Source organism: Phacochoerus africanus, chromosome 8 (assembly GCF_016906955.1).
Source record: "Phacochoerus africanus isolate WHEZ1 chromosome 8, ROS_Pafr_v1, whole genome shotgun sequence".
Classification (NCBI taxonomy): domain Eukaryota; kingdom Metazoa; phylum Chordata; class Mammalia; order Artiodactyla; family Suidae; genus Phacochoerus; species Phacochoerus africanus.
The window spans coordinates 133,988,097-134,013,404 of record NC_062551.1 but is presented as its reverse complement, the minus strand read 5'-3'; the positions used below and the strand labels follow the sequence as shown (position 1 = coordinate 134,013,404).

The following is a 25,308-nucleotide window of genomic DNA, read 5'->3' as shown; positions in this document are numbered from 1 at the left end:
GACACTTAATCAGACTTGGGCACCCAGGCCACAACAAAAGTCGTAATCAACAAGTGGGCAGAATACTGCCTCATTAGGAAAAAAAAGGCTTCCCATATCCCTTGAGGTAATAGTTATGTAACTGCTCTATTTTATTATGGCTAAAATCCCATGGAAATATATCATTACCTTAAGAATTAAAAAAAATAACACTTCATATTTTTAATGTTTCCACTTGGAATATTTTAATAGCTGACTTTTTTTTCAAAGTTTGAAAGAATAATTTACTTGTGGCCAAACAGAATTAAAAGGTGAGGAGAAGTAGACATTTATAAACATGAAGAACAGTGACCTCTACAGATATAAGTGAATTTCCTGAGCTTATTTTTTTTGTTTTGTTTTGTTCTAACTGTAGATGGTTATAAGCCATAGAAATATACTAGAAAAGGAATAAAGATGAAGGAGGAAAACTATGTTAAAAGTACAGCAATTGCTGGATTTAATGTGACAGACAATGAAAGCTGAGTGACGGAATCTCTTTTGTCACAATACAAATGAGGAAAAATGTTCCTTGTATATACTTGCTGTATAAAATGAGGACAGAGGTTAGTAACAGTTAGAAAAATGATATAAACTGATATAAATCATTTGACTGTGACTGAGCACCTAAGACAGAACTCATACAATTAAATTCAAAGATGTATCTAAAGTTATCACCAATTTAAAAGGTAAAAATAGAAGAATGATGTAAGATTGTCTCCTAAATTTAAAAAAATTTTTCTTTTTTAACTTTTAAAGGATGATTCTTTTAATTCCATTTCTTTTTTTTCTTTTAATGGTAACTCCATTTATAGAATCGGCATCCTTATCCTCATGTACATATCAGAGATCCTGCGACTGGAAAGGACTCCATGACAGGTACTTTTTACCAATCCCACTGCTTGTGAAAAACTCTGATATCATCTGTTTGGGACCTTGTTTTATGCAGTTAAACCGAAATGCCAATGTTAGAATTCCTAGTGAAAGCATGCCATAGAAGACAGATCCAGGTAGACAAATGGATGCAGCCATTATTCCTAAGGTGAAAAGAAATAAAATAAAAGTGCTAAGTTATAACAAATGCTTCATATGTTATTTCTTCTGAGAAGTCCTCTCAAAATAATCCCATTTCCATGATGATGTTTTCTTTCTTTAAATTTCCTTTGGGGAAAAGAATTAACACTTTTGACTAACTACTGTACTTGGTGCATCATTCACTTACTCATACAACAATATTACTTGAGTGATTACTACTTGGCCAACCTCAAGGATACTATAGTGGGAGAAAATCTGTAAAGTTTTACTCTCCAAGAGCTTATGGTCTCCTGGGGGACAGATATGAATTAGTTATTAATTGGTCATTCAAGCTAACATCTGTGTAATTATAAATGGAGGAAAGTCTTCAAAAAGAAAAAAAAAAAAAAAAAAAGGACTTCTATGTAGGCTCATACCAAACAGATTGATTATAGACCAGTGAGTTAGGGAAGAACTTTCCTCGAAAGTGGTGTCTAAATTGATACCTGAGAGGAATTAACTGGATGAAAGACTGCCAGAGGAAGGCTATAAGAAGTGTTTTTGTGTAGAGGTGCTGAGATGGGAAGGTACACAGAACCTCTGAGAAACTAAAGCAGCCAATGTTATCCCAACACAAAAACCCACGGGCGAGTTGTGTGAGATGAGGCTGATGAGCAGACAGGGGCCAGAACACATGCAATGCCTCCGAGGGCAAGTGACCTCTTTACCCCCGTGTGCTGGGGCCTAGCATTTGTTACTTCTGTTGCCCAGTGTTCAGCTCAGTTTAGAATTTACTCCAGTCTTTTATTTGTTTAGTCTTATTAAGGTGAGTTTGGTAACCTCCACTCCTAGCTTCTGTCATGGCTCCTGGGGTAAGGTGTGAGAGTCACATATGCAGTGGCCACTCTGACTTTCAAATGTACCTGAATATGGAAGACAACCAGCAATATCCTGCCTTTCTTTCCAGACCCTATCCAGATACAGGGTAAGCATCCCCTTTCACACAAATATGCTCAGGCCCAAGTGGTCAGGCACCATTACCTCCTTGGCTATCAGGGACAACGGAAGAAGGATTCAAAATGTTTATCACTGTCAGCACGTAGTACTCTACTCCAAATAATTTTACTCCATAGAAAAAATTACTTTTGAAAATAGTTTTTGGAACAGAGCTGATTTGAAGTGTTTTTATTGCCTACATCTCATTTTGAGAAAGGTCTTGCCTTTGATGATAAATACACGAATAGGTCACTCTTATCATCAGCTTTGTTAGAGGTTTTAGACTTGACACCAAGAGCAATGTAAAGCCAAGAAAGATGCAAACAGTGGGTGAAGAAAGGTTTGGATTTGCTTTCCCAAAATGTTACCTCAAGCTTATCAAAGTGCTGTCATGCAGTTGTTTGTTTATACATGACCACCTGATAAGATGTTTGATACAATGTACTTCACTTAGATCTTCCCAGGTCCTAACACAGCCTTATTTAGGGCTTTAATACTTCATAAAATTTTGACCTATTCTGAAGGATTCAGAATAGTGTACCTATTTTTTTCTTCCAGATTTTTTTCTTTTCAAACTTTTATTTTAATACTACCTATATTGATAGAGTAGTTTAGTTAAAAAAAAATCACATGGATTTTTCAAAAAGAAAAAAGAACAAATTATTTTTTCTAAAGAAAAGAAATCTCCTAATTAGAAGGATGGAAATAAGGACAATTAAAAGTGGCTGTGACAACAAATTTACCTTTCAGCTTTTTCTTGAGAGAAAATGAAAAAAGGAATTTGAGCAATGAAATGGCAGGCAGGGCACTGAAAAGTACTTATGGATGAATATCAGTTAAAAGAAAAGTTAACATCTAGACTCTCTGTATTCCACATATTGATCCAGAGACTGATATAGTCAGATTTCGGGTAGTATATTTTGGTTAGTTGTTAGATACGCTTGCCAAGTATTTAGACAAAGCAACACAAATGAGGGGGGGGGAGACATCTGCATTAGACAATATTTCCCTCATGTTCGACAAGATGGAAAGTGATTTCTTTTGACATCTGCACTAAATAAAACAAAGGCCTGAAAGTTCATGAATAATGATTAGAAGGTATGCAGTTGCTGGGTCTCTCAAACCAGCGACTGAAACCGTTGGTGGAATCTGGATGATGGGGGACAAGTTTTCCACGGAACTGACAAAGACCTACTCCTTCCAATTTCTTGGGCAAGGAAAGATGGAACAGCACAGGATGTGAACTTGGAAAGCATGAGCTTCCCTCTCCCACTCAGTAGCTGGCTGATCCAGAGTAAACTGCCTAAGCTCTCTAAGCCTTAAAATAAGTTTCCACTTACTTAAAATACATTCAAAATGGTGACTCTTACCCAAATGAAGGTGAATTAATCTCTGCGGAGTAAAGGCTGTGCCCTAACACTGAACAACTTGGGTTTTCATTTTGAATAGATACCATCAGGAGGCTTTTTTTTTTTTTTTTTCTTTTTCATCAGAAGGAATTTCAAATGTTCCTTTCTCGGGAAGCCCTGAAACTAGACACAACACTTTTATGTGAGAAACAGAAGTCAAGACAAAGCCACACAAATAGTCCATTCTCTCAGAATAAATACTTTATATTTTGCAGAGACTACTGAAGGGGACAGAGGGGCATGGTAAATACTTATAGGGAAGATTAAGTATTTTCCCATGTGTAGAACAAGAGCTCAGCAAAGGATAGCACAGACTGACTCAAAGAAAGGCTCACTCTTGTAGATCAGCTTCAGTAAGGACACTGTTACACTCAGAGGATGATCAGAATTAGAAGAATGACCAGAATATGTAGTGTGCTTTCAGCCAGGTTTAACGATTTTTATGTATTCCTTGTAAGTAGAAGCTTGAAGACTTCACAAGAACATACATAATTTGCTTTAGTGTAACAATTCTTCTTAAGGAACTTCTTTAAAAAGTTATAAATAGCCTAACCCCCACAGGTACTTATAAAGAGATAAGTCAAGATTATAGTTACTAGATCTAGTGAAAATCTAGTAACACATTATCCTTAATTAAATGTTATTACTATCTTAATTTTGATGTATTCCCGAAGCTTTTGTGAGGATTAACTGAGATGCTAAAAGGGTTTTGTAAAGATTAAAAGACTATACAAATGTAAAGTGAATAATAATTCTAATGACTATTTTGCTCTACCAATATCCCTAATGATTCCCTTCTCTCCATTTCATTTTCTAATATCCCTCACTCTAAAGCTGCATTTATAAGAAAATACCAGTGATGAATGAACTTCACCTTGGTTGGTTTTTTCTAATTGAGTTTGAGAGACCCAAGGGATTTTGTTCAATGTTTTTCTGGGGGGAGGATCTCTAATTTCTATGAAGTTATTCAATTTTTATGAAATTTTCTAGTAGAAGTCCCAAGGAGATTATCTATGAAGTATTTCCAGTAAGACTATAACTCCAATGAATGGGAATACATTGAAAACTACAAATGTATTATTTAAGTTTTTTTAACTCCACTTTCTCTTTTTAAAATTCCAGCTACCTGTTTCAAGAAGGGCAGAATAATATGAAAAGAATAGCTAAATGTTATCAGCACCAAAATTCTTATTAATACACAATATGGAGAAAAGGTTAGAGTATTAAAGTGCCTTGAACCACAGAGGTCACTAAAAGAAGCATCTAACAAATAGGCTGCCATTAAATTAAAACATGTTATTAAAATGTTGATGCTGTTGTACATAACATGTAAAATTTGCAATGAATACTGTTTCTAATACAGCTTCAATGGGGTCATCTAAAGGACACTGCCCAAGCTATGACTTTAATTCTTTTTCTTAGATTTATGCCATTTAAAGAAAGCTGCAAATGCACTCTTATAAAAGATATTGTATATCCGACTCTCCATGAGCAGCTCCCAATCAAGAGAATTGGGAATGTTGCCCCCATAAGACATTTGATTGTGTCTGCAGACAATTTTGGTTGTTGTATCTAGGTGGTGATGGTGGCGATGGTGCTACTGGGATCTGGTGAGTGGAAGCCAGAGATGCTGCTAAACTTCCAGATAGCACAAGCCCCCACAACAAAGATTTGGTCCTAAGTGTCAGTGACGTTTCATAATCTTGGTCTATCACAATTTTTCCTTTTGGTTTATAAATTCCAATTTAGCCATTAGACAAAACATAGCAGGTGACAATATATAGTGTTGGCAAAATTGTCGGGAAACGGACATTGTCCTATACTGCTGATGGAAGAGTCAATTGAAGTAAATGTTTTGGAGGCAATTTGTAAATTTAAAAATCTGCCTCTACTTCCATTTGTACTTTTTTTTTAAAAAAACTGAAGTTCTGAAATTTAGTTGATTTACAATGCCACATTAGTTTCTGGTGTACAACACAGTGATATGATATTTTTATACCTTATGCACCATACAAAGTTATTATGATATTACTGACTATATTTCTTGTACTTACATGATACTGCTAAGAAGAACTTCCTAACACATTTAAATAATAACTATATGTAAGTGTACTGAAATGACGATTCTTGGTGCAGCATCATTTGTAATAAAGAAATATAGGAAACAAATTAAATGTTCATCAATAAGGAAATGTTTAAATTAGAGGATCCTCATAACATGTAAAGATTAAAAAATGGTAGAATTATATATCCTAACAAGGAAGATAAATATGATATATTGCAGGTTATATGTAATTCAGATCATTTGAATTTATAATCAAATTTCTTGCTTACATTTATACATATACGCATTTATACATATACGCATACAGTCTATATATATCTCTGTGTGTATGTGTGTGCACACATAGCAAACATCAGGAAAAATACAGAGCAAATATTAAGAAAATGAGTAGTCAGTCATGAAGAATATGATGTATGTTTTGAAACATTTGCTTTTTACTTTCCATAGTTGTGATATTTGCATTTTTTTCAAGCTTAGGCAATTTGTGAAATTAAAAAAATGTAATAAGAATATATTAAATGACAGCTAGTATACATAGACATGCTCTGTCTTATAAGGGTTATGTAAGGAATTCATTTTTGAATAGGTTTTAATAGGTATTTCCAGTGAAAAGTGAACTAAGAGATTGTAGACATAATTACAGAGCAATTTGAGGAGACCACCACAAAAAACTGAGTGGAATTCTCGGCAAAGTAGCAATACAGAAACACCCAGTTATAAGAGTTGTGATTTAAATTCAAATGAAAGCTCTCATTTAAAAAAAAAATAAAATGCCTTAATTGGACCCACTTTAATTAGTATGTGCCTCAATCAAGCAAATTAAATTTTTCAACACTGAACATGTCTATGGGAAACTTCAATTTCTACTTAAAAGTTATATTATTTTCACAAACTCTTCTTTATATTTGTGTATTTGAATCTAATCATTTGAACAGTTTTAGTTGAAATAATTCAGCATTAAAGATTAAAAATATTGAAGAAAGAAATAAATTATGGAAATTATCTGCAGTTTGCAGCTTGCTTTACAAAGATTTCAAAATCTCTTTCTTGTATGGCTCAAACTTTCCAAAGCATGGCCAGGCCTTTTCATGTATAGTTATAATCTTAACATTCTAAATGTACTGATTCATAGATAGAATCAGTGGGGTCACTGGTTCATACCTCAGAATTCTAAGAGATCTTTAATATTAGTGAGCCAACACCCGAGGGTACTTTCATTTGATCAATGCAGAATATGTTGCTGCTCAAATACCGAAGTAGTTAACACTTATCAGAGTAGATTCAAAGCTTGAAAGTTTCTTTGAAACAACATACCTGGGGTAAAAGAAGCTATCAATGCTGAACTCAGTTCTTACGCATTTACATATTGTCTTAAAGGTATTATCATTGTAACTCCAAACCAGATATGCCCCAGGGCTCCATTCATAAAAACAAGCAAAGAGCATTCACTGGGAAATAGTCTTAACTTCATTGAAGAAATACAAGGATTCCATGTAAGAATTAAAGCCACTGCCAGTTGTTCTATAGACTTGTCTTCTCAGAGTACGAGTCTTCTCAGATTTGTTCAGAGAAAACTGTAAAAGCTATCTTACCCCTCAGTTAAAGCCAGGCATAATAGCCACGACTAATTATCTACTTAGATCTGAAGGCTCACTTCTGTTTTATCTTTATTCTGGAAAATAAACACTATATAGTCTATTAAATTTCTATTGCTTTTCTTTAAGATATTTCACACTTTGTTTCATTTCATTTAACTTTTCCAGCAAAGTGTACTAGAGACACACGTTACTTCCATGAAGTAACAAGCACATATAATCACATCTTGCTATAATTAAACAAATGCTGTCAAATCTTCACTAATATTTTAAAAATTAGGGAGTTCCTGTTGTGGTGCAGTGGAAATGAATGTGACTAGGAACCATGAGGTGGTGGATTCGATCCCAGGCCTCGCTCAGTGGGGTTAAGGATCTGATGTTGCCCGTGAGCTGTGGTGTAGGTCCCAGACACAGTTTGGATCCTGCGTTGCTGTGGCTCTGGCATAGACTAGCAGCTGTAGCTCTGATTTAACCCTTAGCCTGGGAACTTCCATATGCTGTGGGTGTGGCCCTAAAAAGCAAAAAATAAAAATAATAAAATTAGGACTTATGCTTTATACACATACACACACATGCTTTTCACACAGACACACACAAATTTTTGTTGTGCAAATTATGGTTTTAAAATTAGTGCTTTGATATAATTTTTAATACAAAAGGTGAAGCTAAGATAGCCAAAGAGTGCCCTTCAAATTTTTGTGTACTTTCCTTTTTTAATTTTTAAAGAATAGATGCTTTTTCTAAAAAAAAAAAAATTCTTTTACCACATTTTGTTGGGTTGGGCTGCTCTCATTATTTTCATTTTACATGTGAGGAATCCAGAACACAGAACTGTCAGGTAGCTTAAGAAAGATCAAAGGGTGTTTTTTCTTGCCTCATTTATTTCCATGGCCTTTATTAGTGGATCAATTAAAATACACAGATAATTATTGAGGATTCGATATCTTCTCTGTTCCTCATCTCAGTGATGACTTCCAGCCTGTGTTGATCTCCCACATCTCACCAGTATCACTTATATTTGATTAGATGACATTCTTTGTCATTTGTTTGCTGTGCTTTTGAGAAGCAATTGGGCAGGGGATAATTCTTCTATTTCCTTTGTTCTCCCACCATGCCCAGACCACTCAATTACCATGGTGAATTAAATAACATGGCCTGGCATCTTTACCTACCAGAATATCTCCAAACATAGGTTGATGCTTTTCGATTCAGTAAATCTGTGCAGACAAGTGTGGGGGTTGGATGGTCGGTTCTAGGATATGTTCTTCCATGGACAAAGCTCAGCTCCTCTGCTGCTGGGGGCTGGGAGGGTCTGATTTCCTCCTTGTGATGGAGAGAGCTTCATGACATCACTTTGGTTTAACTGATGTTTATTACTGCTGGTAATCTTGACTTATGTGATGGCCACTTATATGGTATGTGATTTTCTTAGGGTAGCTATTTTACTTCCATCTTGTCCTTTTCTATTTTTCAGAGAGGGCCAGCCATGCCACCATTCGACACTTCTATTTGATTCACTTGACCTGGCAACCTTCTGGGCAGCTCTACAACTTTTCTTCACTTCTCTAAGTTTCCTGTGCTTATAGGATAGCTGACACTTCTGTGTGTTCCCCTCATCATTTTATTCCTAGGTACACTCTATAATAACCCTTTTCCTCCCTGATGTCAAGGGGACAGTTCAAGAAGCATGCAGCCTATAGGAAACTAAAAGCAAATCTAGGCGCTCTGTTGGCATCTGACCCAAAGTCAGGGGACATATGTCAGAATATCATAAAAATTTGCTCATACTCTGCTCTTGTATATCAAGGAGACAGGACAATTCCACAGGCAAATTGGCATTCCATCTGGGATGAGGAGGAATGTTTCACACTGACTAGTTCTGTTTCCATTCTCTGCAAACCTGTGGGAGTACTCCTCCACAACTTGTCTTTAAGGAGATGGGGGAGCACTTATCTTTTTTCCTCACTGGCAGGTTAAGGAAAAGCCTTTCATAGAGAACGCACTCCCTCAAAGACAAGAGACTCCTAACTCTGAGCCACGACCCTCTCAGCTCTCCCCCTCTAGTCCTCTTACTGGGCTACAGCTGGTTCTGCCATCTCTTTGTAAGACCCCAGGGAAGTGTCTGGCCCAAACTATTGGTGGCTCTTTTTCAAATGTTGGGTGCTCAATACCTCTTTCTATTTATTTATTTAGTATTTTCTTTCTAGGGCTGCTCTTGTGGCACATGGAAGTTCCCTGGCTAGGCATCAAATCGGAGCTGCAGCTGCTGGTCTACACCATAGCCACAGCAACTCGGGATCTGAGCTGCATCTGTGACCTACACCACAGCTCACAGCAATGTCGGATCCTTAACCCACTGAGAGAGGCCAGGGATCGAACCTACATCCTCATGGATACTAATCGGATTTGTTTCTGCTAAGCCACAATGGGAACTCCTCACTTTGTGTTTTAACTCAATATTATTCTGCGCCAACAGGAAAAGTTTTACTTAATGTTGTATCAAACAGCTGAATAATAATAACAACAATAATAATAATAACAGTTAAGAACAACAACAAAAATATGCTGGCATTAGCACATAATGCCAAGGATAACCAGAGCAATGGAATTCGCTTCCATTCAATAATTATTTAAAGAATTTCTGCTGTTTCTAAAGATACAAAAAAGATAAGCAGTATTCAGTTTTAGGGTCAAACTGAGGGGCCTTATGCATTTCTTAAGTAGCCTAACCCTCTAGTTGAATGGAATGATCATCATACCTAAACCATAACTAATATTAATTCCAGATTAGGACAGTGTGTTGTTGTTCATTTAGGCTTCTGGGAATGTTTATAGGACTCGTTTGTAGATAAGCCCATCTAAAGTCTGCCCACCTTATTCTAAGATAATCCAAAATTATCTCTTCCCTTATAGAAGCAAAAGTAAAAAAAAAATAATTTCAGGGAACATTTCTCGCTTCTTACTGTAGAGAAATATGCTCCTATTTTTCTCTGTTATCAGGAAATTTCTAGCTCACCACTTCATTTAAACTATAAGAATTTACTGATGCACAGAACTTTCACTTGTACAAAACAGTATCAATGAGGAATCAGCAAAACTAGAATATCTAGGTAGGTAGTGGCTTCACACAAAATTTTCAGGGCAATGCATGAAAATATATGAATAAGACATGTGCAGTCTCTATTCTCACGTGATTTGAATATTTAATTCTAAATCCCCTAACTCTGAAGTTGTTTTAGGTGAAATCTTGAAAATGGTTTCTTTTTATATTACTAGGCTCATTAGGAGAATTATAAACAGTTTTCTGCAATGATTAGGGTAATACCATCTCTGAATGCACTTTATTTCACCCACACCATTAAAAATTAAGCCTCGATGAAATTTTCTGCTTTGCATTTCAGGTCTTTCCCCATTTAGCAGCTTCCTCAAAACCATAACAACACACAGGGACAGAGAAAGAGAAAAACAAATTCAAAAAAGATAGCTAGCTTTTGGTCAAAAGATACAGACAAAGTTGTCCAAAATATTGTCGCAATGCCTCCACGGACAATTCATTCTACTGTAGAGCCTTGTCAGACTCCCAGTTTCATCGACAGAATATCATATTCACAATGGCTTTGAAAACTTATAGCACTTAGAAATGCTCTGGAGACATATAAAAGTGTCTTTATTTGGAATGGAACATAGAATGGCTGCCAAATTTGTAGGTTTGAAACCACTTCCAATAAGAATTAAAAGGCTTTCTTCCCAGCTGAAATAGGGCTATCAATATATGACTTGTCTGCTCATGGGAAATAGTGGGTTCTTGTCTCTGATGTCGCAATTTAGTTTAAAATCACTTTCATGATGACAGGGTACATGAGGATGATAAAACTATAAAGATGACAGTCTAATCTTCAAAGATCACTGATCATCGATAAAAGATTAAATAACGTAAACATCTGAAATGCCAGATTATCAGCTGGTTGGTACACTCTCAGTATTGAAGTACACTGAGATACAACTGATATGTGAAAAATGCTTTTCCTGCATATAATGCAAAAATACATCCTCCCAAGAGGGGCAAAAGAATTGTAAAAGCTGTGAACTGAAAAGTTGTATGTTTTTTTCTCAATGGTGATTCAATACATGTAAAATGCTAATAAATGAGAAACTGTCAATTGCTCAAAATTATTTTCCCTGTCAAAGTAATGCCTGAGGCTGAGAATTTTAAGCACCCTTAAGTCATAACTTTTTGAATTCTAACCACAATTTTAAATATACTTACAAGAATGATCAGACATGCTGGTCCTATAAAACTCCAAATAAAGTTGTTTTCTGTGCTAAGCCAACATCTGAAAAGTAAAGAAGAGATAAAATCTGTAAATAAGTTTGTAGGTACTGCAACAAAGCAAAATTGTCAATGATATGCAAAGATGATTTAGATTTCCATTTCAAATATTTATGAGATCATCTCAACTTACACTTTGGTGGTGCCATAATATCTGTAACCTAATGATGCTGAAAATCCAACTACCACAGCTGGGCTGAGATAGCCAAAGATATAAAAGTTCTTGTGCAAAAATCCCTTGTTGTAGATGACTCCTACCACAATGAGGTAGAGGTGGATGCCTTCAATGCACATCCATGCAAAGGCAGCTAAGAAGAAGTAATGCAGTAGCCCTGCGATGATTGAACAAAAGAGCTACAGAGCAAAGAAAGAAAGAAACCATAAGCAATGCTTAACATTACCATAACATATAATCTTGACTTTCTCCAGAAATCGGGCCATTTTATACAATGCTTGGTCACATTAAATATCCTTGTTAACCGCCAGTTTTTTAATTTTTATCACTTCCCTCGATTTAAAAGAGCTGTGCTTTATTAATGTGACACTTTCGCCATTCTTGCTATTCTTGTCCAGAGAGGTCTATGTTTTATACATTTATAAATTGTGGATTAGTCATATGTAAACCATGATTATTCCAGTGACTTTAGTTATGATTTGAGGTGATTTCTGTTTTGGAGGTGGCTTTATTTTATTCATGCTCAAAGAATGAAAATTACTGCTAATACTGTGTTAAATGAAACATATCCAGTATCTTGATTAATTTAAAATACTGAACTTACAAAACAGACAAATGATGATATACTTTACAAAAAATATACATTTAGAATCACTGTAAGTTATAAGATTTACCAAGTAAATTTCAGATGGATTTCAGTTAAATACTATTTATTAGTATTAATTTTACATATAGAACTAGAGTTAGGCTTATAAGTAATAATAGAAACCAAAGTAGTTGCATACTTCTGAACTGACAGAACAATCTTTTACAGGAGAGATAACATAATAACATATACCTTTTGCACTTAATAAAAGTATAATTCAAGAATAATGATATTACCTACTAAAACTGGAGAGTACTATATAAGGTTGAGGACAGTGATTTGCAGTGAGATTTGAAATATGGCTTGAAAATAGGAAGAATTTGATAGGGAAAATAGAATTGAAAATAAACAGTATACAGAACGGTTTCATGGTGAGGATGACAGTGGAATGAAACCGAAGGAGTTAGGCATTGCAGGATAGTGAAGGGTACACAAAATTGGAAGGTGTTATGAATACCACTGCAAGCCAAACAAAAACAGATACGCGTTTATAGCCCACCATATACTATTTAAAATAGGTGCCTGGCGGCATCTACTTTAGAAGAAAACCTTGGTAACTGAAGGTTTGTCTCAGTATTTGAAAGATAACTAATAAGAATGGAAATAAGGAGGCAATTTCATCTTTTGTGGCCATAAGCCTGCACTTCTCCAGTCTCCAAATGCAGAGCCCGATGCACCTATTGTCCCAGCAAGGCCACTGCTGTGCTTGTGCTTCCGACGGCTGCTGCCAGCCACTGACTGAAGACAACGAGACTTGCCTGCTCTCGCGATACTGGCCTTGTGACTCCCGCTCAGGGTCCGCTCCAAAGACTCCTCGACAACCACGCTGACCTTCCGTTAGAAATGCACTTCCCTGTAAAGTGCTTCTACCCACTCATCCTTTCTCTTCTCTTTCCTTAACTCAGGGTCAGACCTGCATCCTGGTCTGAGGACTCTCCAAGACTCTCTCTTCCCATTTTCTTTCACAGCCATTTCACCTAATAAATTTATTGCATCTTTTATCTCACGTTAGTGCCTGCTTCCAGAAACACCCAGACTCAGAGAATATGGGAACTATTCAGGAAGGCTCTAGATCGATAATAGTGGAAATTGGTTAGAAAAGTGCAGTTTCTAGATTGAGCTAATTTGTCATATTTCAGTCTATGAATCTTAGCCGCTTTTGTGTTCACTCCCCGGGATGAGAGAAACGTTCTTTCAAATTCTCCCGCTCTCTGTTTTTGTTTAACGACCATGTAAAAATAAAACAAAATAAAATTAAAAAAGGTTATTTCTTCAGTTTGTTGCCAAGTTTTCCCAGTTCAGCATGATGGACACTGTGGTTAATGGAATTGATGAGCAAATTGCTTAAATATGTTAGCATTATCAAACATGGAAAAGGCTTGGAACAAAATAGTGTGTTTGCCCTGTAAGCCCTTACTTATAAGTCATGTTTCTATGATATATATACTTAGGAGAGTCAAAACTTAGAAAATAAAGATAGCGGGGAAAGGAGATCAACTTACCTTATTAGTATTTGTATTGATCCCAACAAGAAAAACAAATTCTGCAAGGAATAGGCTACAGCAGAGATTTTTGTGAATTGTTGTCCTGGTGCTTTGAATTTCACTGAAGAACCAGAAGGTAAAAATGCATATGGCAAGGCAAATCAGTGAAATAATTATTCCTAGTTGAGTGATCCTTGTAAGAGTATTATAATCTTTAATACCCTAAGGGAAAATAATAATACAGCAGTTAAGAGAATAACTCAGGAGCTTGTCAAAGGAACTACAACATATAATGAACTTCCCTTTTTTGGTGAAACATTAATCAAGCTGTTCATAAAATGTAAAAATACAAATGTGCATTTAGATGAGAAAAATTTTGTACTTTTGAAAAAGCTCAATATTCAGAGAAATCTGATATAAATCATGTAGCACCTTAACAGTTCTGTAATTAGCGATTTTTTTTCTAGGCATAGTATATATTAGTGTATGGTTTAACAATGTTATCATCATCAGTTTCATGATATTAGAAAGGCAATTCATTACCGTAATGTGAAAATGGTTAATTAAAGCAGATTTATTAGTGGTAAGAACGAGTCTTATTTCTATGCAGCAATTCATTTAAAAACATTAAACAAAGGTATCAGAAATGGTTTAATTCTAACCAAATGGTTTTATATACAGAATAGGGACATTTTTGCTTACTGAACATTCAGAAAAAAAATTTCATCTTTATCACTGACATTACGTTTGAGCAGATTTATTTGGTCATGTTATATGTGCGATGGATTCTAAGTATGCATGGAAATAAACCTGTAATTTAATGAAGATTGTGATATATGGATATAAAATTAAAAATACACAATGTAAAAGGAAGATATTGCTGATGTACAACACACATAATGAAATTACTCACTTTAGAGAGATTTTCATGTATAAAAACCTTGTGGGGTTCTACATTATTAAGACATGGTATTAGTTATAAATGTGCTAATACTTATTGACCAAGTATAAATTTTTTTTTTAGGGCCACATGAATGGCATATGGAAATTCCCAGGTTAGGGGTTGAATAAGGGCTGTAAGCTGCCAGCCTATGCCACAGCCACAGCAACGCCAGATCTGAGAAGCATCTGCCACCTACACCTCAGCTCATGGCAACACTGGATCCCTAACCCAGTGAGTGGGCCAGGGACCAGGGATGGAACCCATGTCCTCATGGATACTAGTTGGGTTCATTAGCACTGAACCACAACAGGAACTTCTGAAAGATTTTTAAAACATTTATCATGGGTAAAAATAAACTTCTGATACAAAGGCAAAAGCCCTTAAAGTCCATGTACATCAAAATATATACATGGTCCTCAAAAGCAGTATTAAAAGCTAAGAGTCAGTGGATAGATATTTAACATACACTTCATGTATATTATATACTAGTTAAGTCTTAACTAAAAATAACCAAAAATCCAGACTATGTATGTCATAGAAGGCAGGCAGGAAAAGAAAGACTAAAAGGTAATGTTGAGACTGTAGAAATAAATTAAAAATACTGCATATACCCAAAGAAAGTATATAAAATCATTGTGTTGAATTATATAAAAAAGGAGGAAAAATAGATTTATTAAAAAAAAAAAAAAAGACAGGGAGTTCCCATCATGGCTCAGTGGAAATTAATCTGACCAGTATCCATGAGGATGGGGGTTTGATTCCTGGCCTCCCTCAATGGGTTAAGGATCTGGCATTGCTGTGAGCTGTAGTGTAGGTCACAGATGTGGCTTGGATCTGGTGTTGCTGTGGTGTGGTGTAGGCCATCGGCTACAGCTCCAATTCGACCTCTAGCCTGGGAACTTCCATGGGCACGAGTGTGGTCCTTAAAAAAAAGAGCAAAAAAATTTATAAGTATGAATTGGAAAGTTGCCTTACAACGGAAGAACCAGAAGACATCAAAATTGCAAAATGTGTCAGGTGATTACAGCGGCATGAGGTGTGGGTCTCATTGGAGTACATCAGCTCACAGCCCTCTGAGGACCAGCTTCCATTCATGGTGTCAGGTAGGTAGTTCCAAAATGCACACCGACTACTATCCTTATCTGCAGTCTGAAAAAGAGACATTTTACTGATGGAAAAAAGAGAAAAAGTTATACATATGGTATCATTTCTATTATATTTAAAATACATTTTTCCTATGAATATAATTAAAACCATGACTAAAAAGTGAAGCTTAAAAGCAATGCTAATAAATGAGTGCTGCTGTTGTGTGAAAGAACTGAAGAATATCCTGCAACCAAGCTCTATCTTACCAGTACTGTGTCACAAAATTGTTTTGAGAATTATTATCAATTGAGATCATGTATGCCATTTAGAATGGTACACGGCATATCATATTATCTTCAATAAATGTTTATTGACTATGCACTAGATATTAGTTATTTATCCAGGTGCTAAAAATGTAACACTGAACAAAATAGAAAAGTGTTTGCACTGTTGACTTTACATTCTAATGAGGAGATGAGAAATTATTAAACAAACAAAAATAAACCAGGGAAAGGAGAACAGAAGTAATCTGAGGAGGCTTTTCTCAGGGGAAGATGTTTGAGAAAATACTCAATTAAGTGACAGAGTGAGATCTAAAGACTTGGGAACAGGCAGTTCCAGACATTTGGAATGGAAGATGGAAAAGCTCTGAAGTGAGACCCAATGGGGGTCTTCCAGAAACATCTAGAAACCAGTGTAGTTCCAGCAATGAATGAGGTAGAGTAGGGAGGATAAGATCAGAGTTAGGCAGGGGCTGATCAAATAGACTGCAGGATGGTTGTTCAATAAGGAGCAGAGTTCTCCTTATATATTAACTAATTGTAACACAATAATGCGCTGTAAGATTTAATAATTTGTTTATAGAATGTTGTACAGCCTATGATTATATCTTGTAGAAATAAAAACTATTTACAACAACTTATAGTTAACCAGGTGATTTCTCATCTACTTTTTAAATTTGATCCTCAAGAGTCCTGTGAGGTGGGTATTGTGCTGAGACGAAAAGATGTTAAAAAAAAAACCCAAGATCAATTCTTGATAAGTAACACGTAGTCAAATCCAAATCTTCAGACAACTGTTCATTAAAGAAAAATTTTAGTTGAGTCTCAAACATGCAATGGGCACTGTGCTAAGAGCCAGGGAGTCTCAGATGAAAAGATAAAGCACCTTCCCTCAAAGATGACAGAAACCCAGATGACTTTAATACAATTAAACAATTGTTTTAATGGCCTATATACAAAACCCAACACTTGCATCAACAGCTGGAACACTGGTGAATGTGACTGGAGTAGGTCTGGGAAGATAGTGATTGACTAAAATGGGAGAGGTGACGAGAAATTTTTTTTAAGGAAATTGAAACTCTGCATCCAGTTCCCCTAAAACAGACAGGAAAATGACCAATCCCATTCTTGCAAACAAACAAACAAAACAGATAAGCTAAAGGAGCCAGAAGGACTCTAAATTTGGGGAACCAGGGTCAGCTGAGAGTGTTTTTTATCATTCAGAAAGCCTGGGACTACCTGAGGGTCTGTGTGCATTGCTGAGCCCCACTGTCCATCCCATTCTCTTCACTCTCCCAATTCCTGCAGCACACTTCTGTCTTTAGGCATGGGACTAAAAGGTTTCTGGGAAGCTAAAGTCTGAGAGCAATGACTTTTAGGTGGTGATCTTCAGGATCTTCCAGTGAAACAGCCAGTAACCAGCCTGATGACAATCCTCCAGTGAAGCACACCACTGCCATAAGCCACCTGAACACACAACCATCTTTCAAATACCTCATTATTAGATATGAACGGACAGCCATGAGCCACTGGACCTCTGAGGACACACTCTAGCATCAAAGACAGAGAACGAAAGCCAACAAGCCCAACAGAGGCAATCGGGAGCAACATAATGCAGGGAGCACAAAACAGTGTTTTGGTTTTGTTTTGGGTTTTTTTTTTCTTTTGATATAAATAATAACCCAGAGAGATACTACACCCATGAAATAAAAGCAGAATTAAAAAATAATAAGGATTTTCTATTATCATTAAGTATGAAGTAGAAATAAAACATGTTAGCAGAAGAAAAGAAATTAAAAATGGAAAAGAAAACATAAAAAGAAAAAAATTAAGAGATTTAGCTTGGGAGTCTAATATAGAAACAACAGGGACAACAAGAGAAGAGACCAGAGACACTGGAGAGGAAGAATTTACTAAACAAATAATAATGGAAAATTCCCTAAAATTTGAGGCCACACATTTTCAGAATGAACAGACTGATATAGTGCTTAGTGCAATTAATGAAGAAAGATCCACAGCAAGATTCAATTTTGATTAGAATTCTGAGAATGAAGATCTCAAAAATTTGAGAGAGAGAACACGCAAAAGAATGCAAATTTTAGTAAAATATTAATTGCATTTGATTTCTCCAGGTTAACCTGGAAAGCTAGAAAATAATGAACAAGGTCTAGAAAATTCTGAAGTGAAAAATATGCCCAATTTATAACTCTATACCATGGAATTCATCTAACAAGTGCAAGGATAAGACAGAAATATACATACTTATCTAATAAGATAACACAAGAGCTCAAAACATGGACTTCCTGGGCATTTTTTCTCAAGAGCCACTGGAGAATGTTCCACCAAAATACAGAAATAAATCAAGAAAGAGGAAACACTAGGTTAAGAAAACATTGAATCTGATACAGCAGAGAGGAGACTTGATTGTGCAGGATGATGTGACAAGGATGTTCAGGCTGAAAGCTGTACAGTAGGCAAAGGGTAGACCATCTAGACAGGATCGAATGCACAGAGGCCTAAAAAGGATGTCTCTAGAACATTAAATTAGACGATAATCCTATACATTTGAATTTCTACAAGGAGATTTATAATGCTATCAGAAAGATTGGGAATGAATTGGTAATGGATAAACAGATATCTAAGCAAGCTAAATTAGAGGAATTTATTAATACCAGAGAAATCGTTCAGACTCTTGATTCAGCTGTGATTTTTTAATTTTTGATTTTTCCACCAAAAATCTGGTGACATATGGGAGGATGCATAGCTGGGGGAGTGTGTATCACAGGGGAAGTGTGTGTACGAAAACTAAATCCACATTTTCTATACATAGAAGTCAATAAATAATACCTATTATTTAAAAAAGCTTGAAACAAAAAGAGTTATTGGTTGTGGGTGAGGGAGATAGAGGGTCAATGGAAAATGATTTCCCTTCTTGGTAGAAACTTGAGGCTACTTGTTAGATGAGACACTGGCACCAATGTGGAGAGGTCCCGGAGAGGTACAGTAATAGACACAGCACAGTTTCCAGGGAGGGATTCGGAGAACAGCATGGAGCAGGAGAGCAGCTTAGCTGCTGGAAGCATGGATTCTGGAGAAAGATTCAGTGGGTATGAAACCTTGTTCTATCAGCTGGTCGCTTGTTCTACCAGTTCAGTGACTGCAGTCAGGTTATTTAATCTCTCAGTTTCCTTCTCTGTGAAATGGAGATAATGGTATATACCTCATAGGGTTCTTGTGTGAATTAAATGAGCTCTTCAAAAGCAAAATAATTGAGAAGAGAGCCTTGTTCTATATTAGCATTATTAAAGTATTGGTTGCTACTATTATTATTATAATTATTATATATATATTACTATAACAATATGATTAATATTCCTCTAAAGTAATAAACATAGGTTAGTTGGTAAAGGTGTAAATAAATTATCAGGATCTGTACAATGGAATATTACTCAGCCATAAAAAAGAATGAAATAATGCCATTTGCAGCAACATGAATGGACCTAGAGATTATCATACTGAGTGAAATAAGTCAGACAAGAGAAAGACAAATACGATTTGTCACTTATATGTGGAATCTAATAAAAATGATACAAAATAACTTGTTTGTAGGACAGAAACAGACTCAAAGGTTTTGAGGTCAAACTTGGGGTTACCCAAGAGGAAAACGAGGGGGGATACAATGGGCTGATGGGGTTGGCATGTGCATACTACTATATATAGGGTAGTTAACTAACAGGGATCTACTGCATGGCGCAGGGAGGTGTGCTCAATGTTCTATAATAATCTATATGGGAAAAAGAATATGTATGTGTACTCGTATAACTGATTCGCTTTGCTGTAAACCTAAAGCTAATACATTATAAATAAACTATACCCCCAATTTTTTTTTAAATTATCAGGGAATCAGGAAGAGGAAGGTGTTTTATATGAGAGAGCTTCTATTTTACTAAAGAATAAAATGGGATCCAAGTTTTGCCTTTTGGAACTTTCTGGAATTTTTTTCCTTGAATACTTTCAATCTGTGTTTGAGAGAATTAATGGATGTGGGACCTGTGAATATGGAGGGCTGACTGTATGTTCTTTTAGTCCCCTGTTTCCCATAAAGATGCAAATACTATTGCCCAGCTTCAAGGTTCTCCAAATGGAGCTTCTGAGGCACTTTAATTATGTACTAGGATTGAAATTGAATTGAAAGCCCAAGAAACCATCAACCCTAAAAATGTAGCAAACAATATGATTTCGAGTTTCCCTGCTCACTTCTAGGTCTATAAAAAATCTAAACACTTGGTTATTTCTAATAATGTTTCTTATTTTATGGTTTTAATTATGTATGGGTTTGAAAAAAGATTTAGAATAAAAATAAGAGTAAAATGATCTCGGATTATTTATTTATGAAATACTATAAACTTCTCTATGATTTTATTTTAATCAGCACCCAAACCCCTGAACATATGATTTTAAATGATATTTAGTAAACAAACACCCCCTCATTACATAAGTAACGTTTATATCTTTGATACTTTTTTATATTTCTTCCTTGAAGGTATGGAGAATTCCAAAATGAACAATGTGCTTAAAAATAAAACTAAAATATAACTTAATCTCAGAGAATCAATATGTAAAATTGTTTGGTATTTAATAGAAAGTTTAAAGAGAACTGAAATTACAAAAATATTTTATAGAATAATTAGCTGAAAGCAATTACTCTTTTAATTTTGCATCAGTATTTTCAAATTTAAGATCTCACATACAATTAAAGAGACACCACGAAAAAGGCTAACTTCTTTGAATGCTTCGCCATCATAATATTCACCAGAAACACAACTTACCTTTACGTGACTTAATGTAAACGTTATTTTTTCAAGTTCATACAATGTGGGTGGGTTTGAGCTAATTGAGACTGAAATTACTGAAGAGATGACTCTTCCATCCTCTTCAGCTTCATCATAACTTTGAGGTTCCAATAAGAAGTTGTCGGATGACGAAAACAAAGGGCCAATGCTCTTATAATGTAAAAATGCAACGGCAACATTGCCTGTCAGTCAAACAAGTATATTCAGTGAAATTCTCATAAAACAAAAATGTATTTAAGCTCTTAAACATAAAAAGTGACCAGACAAAATCTTTACTCTAAGGTAGTTACACAAATACCCAGATACTAAAATGTGGGTCATAATATATATCTATGTATACACTATCAAGCAATATTAAGACAAATTCTCTGACCTCTAGGACCCTGAAACTGATCTTGGACTGTAGCATCCCCTTGGACAAATTGTATTCAGGAGAAACACAGTGTTAAATAAATTTACATCCAAGGTTAAGAAGCAAGGTGTAAAGCGAAATTTTATTGACATGAAATTTTGACTTATTACTTTGCTGTGCAAATATATGGATTAGAAAGATACTGGGAGAAAATTATCACAGATTTACAGTATTAGGGAAGTTTAGAAGGGAAAAAGTTGTGAGTTGCCACTGAGTTCACCCTCATGCCCACTGAAATGTTTCCTATTTAAATTGATGACACATCATTATGCAGTCTCAGGGTACGGAATTTATTGCCTTTTGAGGCAGCCACTTATCACATCCCTGACACTCCCCAAATGCAGCACATCAGCACATAACCCATTATGAAAAATGTTACCTGATCAGGACAGACATCACATGACTATTTTCCCCTTAGCATGGATGCTACACCTATATCAATGGATCACAAATCGCCTTGTTTCTGTAACAGCTCACATCACTGATATTAAGTCTGTGAACAACTCAACATCGACATCTATTATCTGTTAAAATTCCTGTTGCCACTCAGGTCACATTCCTTCTCTATTTTCTGTACAGAATTATGGACAGTAAATTGAGGAACTGAGATTCAGAATTTACTCTTGGAATCAGAAGCTCTGATTTTAGTCATTGCTCCTATTTGTGTCTCCCCGCATAAACTTGAGTTTTCTCACGTGTAACAGGATGGTAGTGATTCTCCTCCTGGACATTTACTAGGATAAGGTGGAGACCAAAGTAAACGTAAGAGAGTCTTCTGTAAAATTTAAGATCACTATATTAATATGATTATCATTATAATTATTACCTAGAAGCATTGTACGTTTGCTTTAGATACTTGCACAACTTAGAAAGAACTCTATCATATTCATTTGTTCCCTCAAACTTTTGATGAGCATAAATGAAAATCATTAATACAAATGTTGATAATGTTATCAAAAACAAAGCTGGAACCCTCTACATCACAAAATTACACTAACAAATAATCTTCTTTGGATATGATTATATAAGCTAGAAGCTGTGAAAATTTATCATTATTCATATTTTCTTTTTTTTTGGGGGGGGCCATACCCACAGCATGCAGAAGTTCCTGGGTTAGGGGTTGAACCCATGCTATAGCAATGACCTGAACCACAGCAGCGATGCTGTGTCCTTAACCTGAAGAGCCACCAGAGAACTCACATGCTTTCTTTAAGCTAAAAAGGCACAAGACACTGCTAAGAGGTTTGCTGAAATTCATATACATTAGATGTTTTCCTAAGCTGCCAGCCTGGAAAATTTACAGCAAAGAAATAATGTTAATATAACATGGTTGTGCTGGTGATATTATGATGACTCCAGGAGATGACAGCTAGTGCTGCATTTGCTATGGACAGACTAGGGCCTGAAGCAGAATCTAGAAACCTCTTAGCTCAACTTGACCTAGATGATGAACCAGTTCATGCAACAGCAACTACAGAGGTTGTAGTTGGGGATGGTCCAAAATCAAATCCAGAACCAAAAAGATAACATGGATTTAAAAAAAAAATCTACTAACCTCTCCTATCCTTTCTAAAAATATTTATTTAATATCAATTTTTGATTTTGGGTAAAAGGAGATTGAATAATAAGAATAAGAATGGTCCAAAATCCCTTTTTAACCATTTATTTTCTGAATATCATTTCAGTATTTGTTCATTCTTATCATCTAGAACCTCTTAATTGCCATGATTTCTCAGTAATTCTTAATGCAGTCTGGCTTTTAACTCTCTTATCTGATCGGTACCTATTTTCAGTAAACTAGGGGTTCATTCACTAATGATAGGACTAAAATGCAGCCCAATCAAAAAGATTAAAAATCCATCTATGCCTCCCTTATTTTCCCTACTAATGACACTATGCATCTTTTAACTAATGCATGTTTTTATTAATGGATTTAGTCCATAAATGAATAATCACATGTAGACATCACTGAGTGGGTTTGATCACTTTGTTAGACTTGCCCTTATTTTTAAGATTCAACCTTGAGGAAAGCAAATTTTCTTCCTCTGCTTTCTTGAGAGCTGATATTACTGTCCCCTTCAAAATGTCAGAGTTTGCATGCATGATTATGAAATGTAACAAAACTACCATACACTCAGACAGGATCTCTTCGTGATATTAATTCCATGACAATTTCATCATCTGTCACTATGATAAGTATTTTCAATGTCTTTATTCTCAACTTCTAAACACTACTCAAATTGTCTTTGAAAACACAACAGTTTAACACATTCTTTGGATTTGCTCCTAAATATTATATTTGTGCTTGGTTAATTAGAATATGATGCAATAGGCTGAGAACCATGGGTTCAATGGCAGTATGGCTGAGTTATTTTTGCTTTTTATGGCCATCTGTTTCTTACTTTGGAATACAAAATGACAAGAAAGAATGGAGGGGATAATATCAGTGGATTAGAAAAATTTTACATATTAGCACCACAAAAATTAAAAAAAAATTCTTCTGAGAATAAATGTACGACATGCTTTTTTAACAATAAAAACAACATATTTTAATGAGATGATGTCTATAAAAAGACGTGTGTTATTGCATATTTTTAATTTCCACGTATGACCACTCATGTTTTGAGAAAAATTATAATTCATTGTTTTCCCTAGGTAATATATTTTGACCTATATGGGAACAACAATTCTATTACTAGCAGAGTTTTTTTTTTTCCTAAGTGCATTGCTCTAAACGAGCAGATAAATAGTTAAATTAAAATAGCAGCTGCTAGTTTGCCTGTGGTTAGGTGACAAGGAAAAGCTGATGAGGGCTGGTTTCTTTGTTAACTCCTTCCCTTCAAGTCTTAGTTCTGTATTATCTGTTGATGTACAAAGAGGCAAGTCTGTTAACTTCTTGTGCCTTAGTTTCATAATCTATGAAATGAGGAAATTAGGTTAGATAATCTTAAAGTTACCTGTTAATTACGAGCATTCTCAGATTCCATTTCTTAAGAAATTCTGCCTTTAGTTTCATTGCAGAGTTACTGTACAAAGACTAAGAAATGACAAGTGGAAGAGAAAGCCAAACCTAAACAATAACTTTCTTTTTGGACACACTCTTTCTGTCCTCCTCACACAATCACAAATTCACTTTCACAATGAGGAATATGAAGAATTACTGAGGAAGAACTATTCAAAGAACTCTATGATAATTACAACATTTACTGCAGCAAAATGAGGAATAAAATCACAGTTACTCTGTATATTTCTTTTGGAATTGTAACAATATTAGATAGTTACAGAGGTGGAGGTAAGACAAGAAGGGTCTAGATATCATTAGCTAAAATTCTCTGCAGGTATTTATATCATACATGAAAAACCTCAAGTACAAATATGGAACTTCTGCATATAAACATAAAACATTTTTCTACACAAACATGATACAATCAAATGTATGGTAAGTACTGGAAAACATTGAAATATTGTATATAAGATTGTCAAAGTCTTACCATTTGAATTATATGCAGCTTTTCTCTTTGGAAATATCTTTATATCATCTCCATCTACATTCATATGGGGATGAATATGTTTCATGTGGTATGAATCAAAAAAGAAAGCTTTGAGAGCTGAAACAAAACCAGGAAAATCATGAATTCTCTAAAAATAGTTTAATCAATGTATTTAGAGACAATTTCATCCATCATTATTGCATTTCAATTTCTTAAAACATGATCTGAACATGATATTTGGACATTCTAATTTGTATTTAAAAATCTGACTCAATTTTTTTTATTTCATTGTAGCATTCACAGTTTAATTCTAAATTTATTGAATTAAAAGAAAATATGTGTGTACACAACAAAGCTATAAATCATAATAACTAAAGCAGACAAGCAACTACCATGGTTTTAGAGGATGATCTCTACAATATAATGTATTATATATAGAGTGATTGAATTAAATTATTGAATGATAATTTCCTTACCTAGTATATTTTCACCTTTTTCATGCAGGAATAT

The 25,308-nt window shown here is 35.1% G+C and overlaps 1 protein-coding gene across 1 annotated transcript in view; it reads right to left on the bottom strand.

The window, feature by feature from the left end:
* ADGRL4 (adhesion G protein-coupled receptor L4) overlaps positions 1-25,308 on the bottom strand; it is a 99,857-nt gene that overhangs the window by 10,838 nt on the left and 63,711 nt on the right. The window contains exons 8-13 of the mRNA XM_047794292.1: positions 24,799-24,915; positions 20,872-21,077; positions 15,651-15,824; positions 13,751-13,954; positions 11,561-11,781; positions 11,365-11,431 (exon numbers count right to left, since the gene is read on the bottom strand). Of these exons, the coding sequence (XP_047650248.1) occupies positions 11,365-11,431; positions 11,561-11,781; positions 13,751-13,954; positions 15,651-15,824; positions 20,872-21,077; positions 24,799-24,915 (989 nt within the window). The remainder of the gene's footprint in view (positions 1-11,364; positions 11,432-11,560; positions 11,782-13,750; positions 13,955-15,650; positions 15,825-20,871; positions 21,078-24,798; positions 24,916-25,308) is intronic.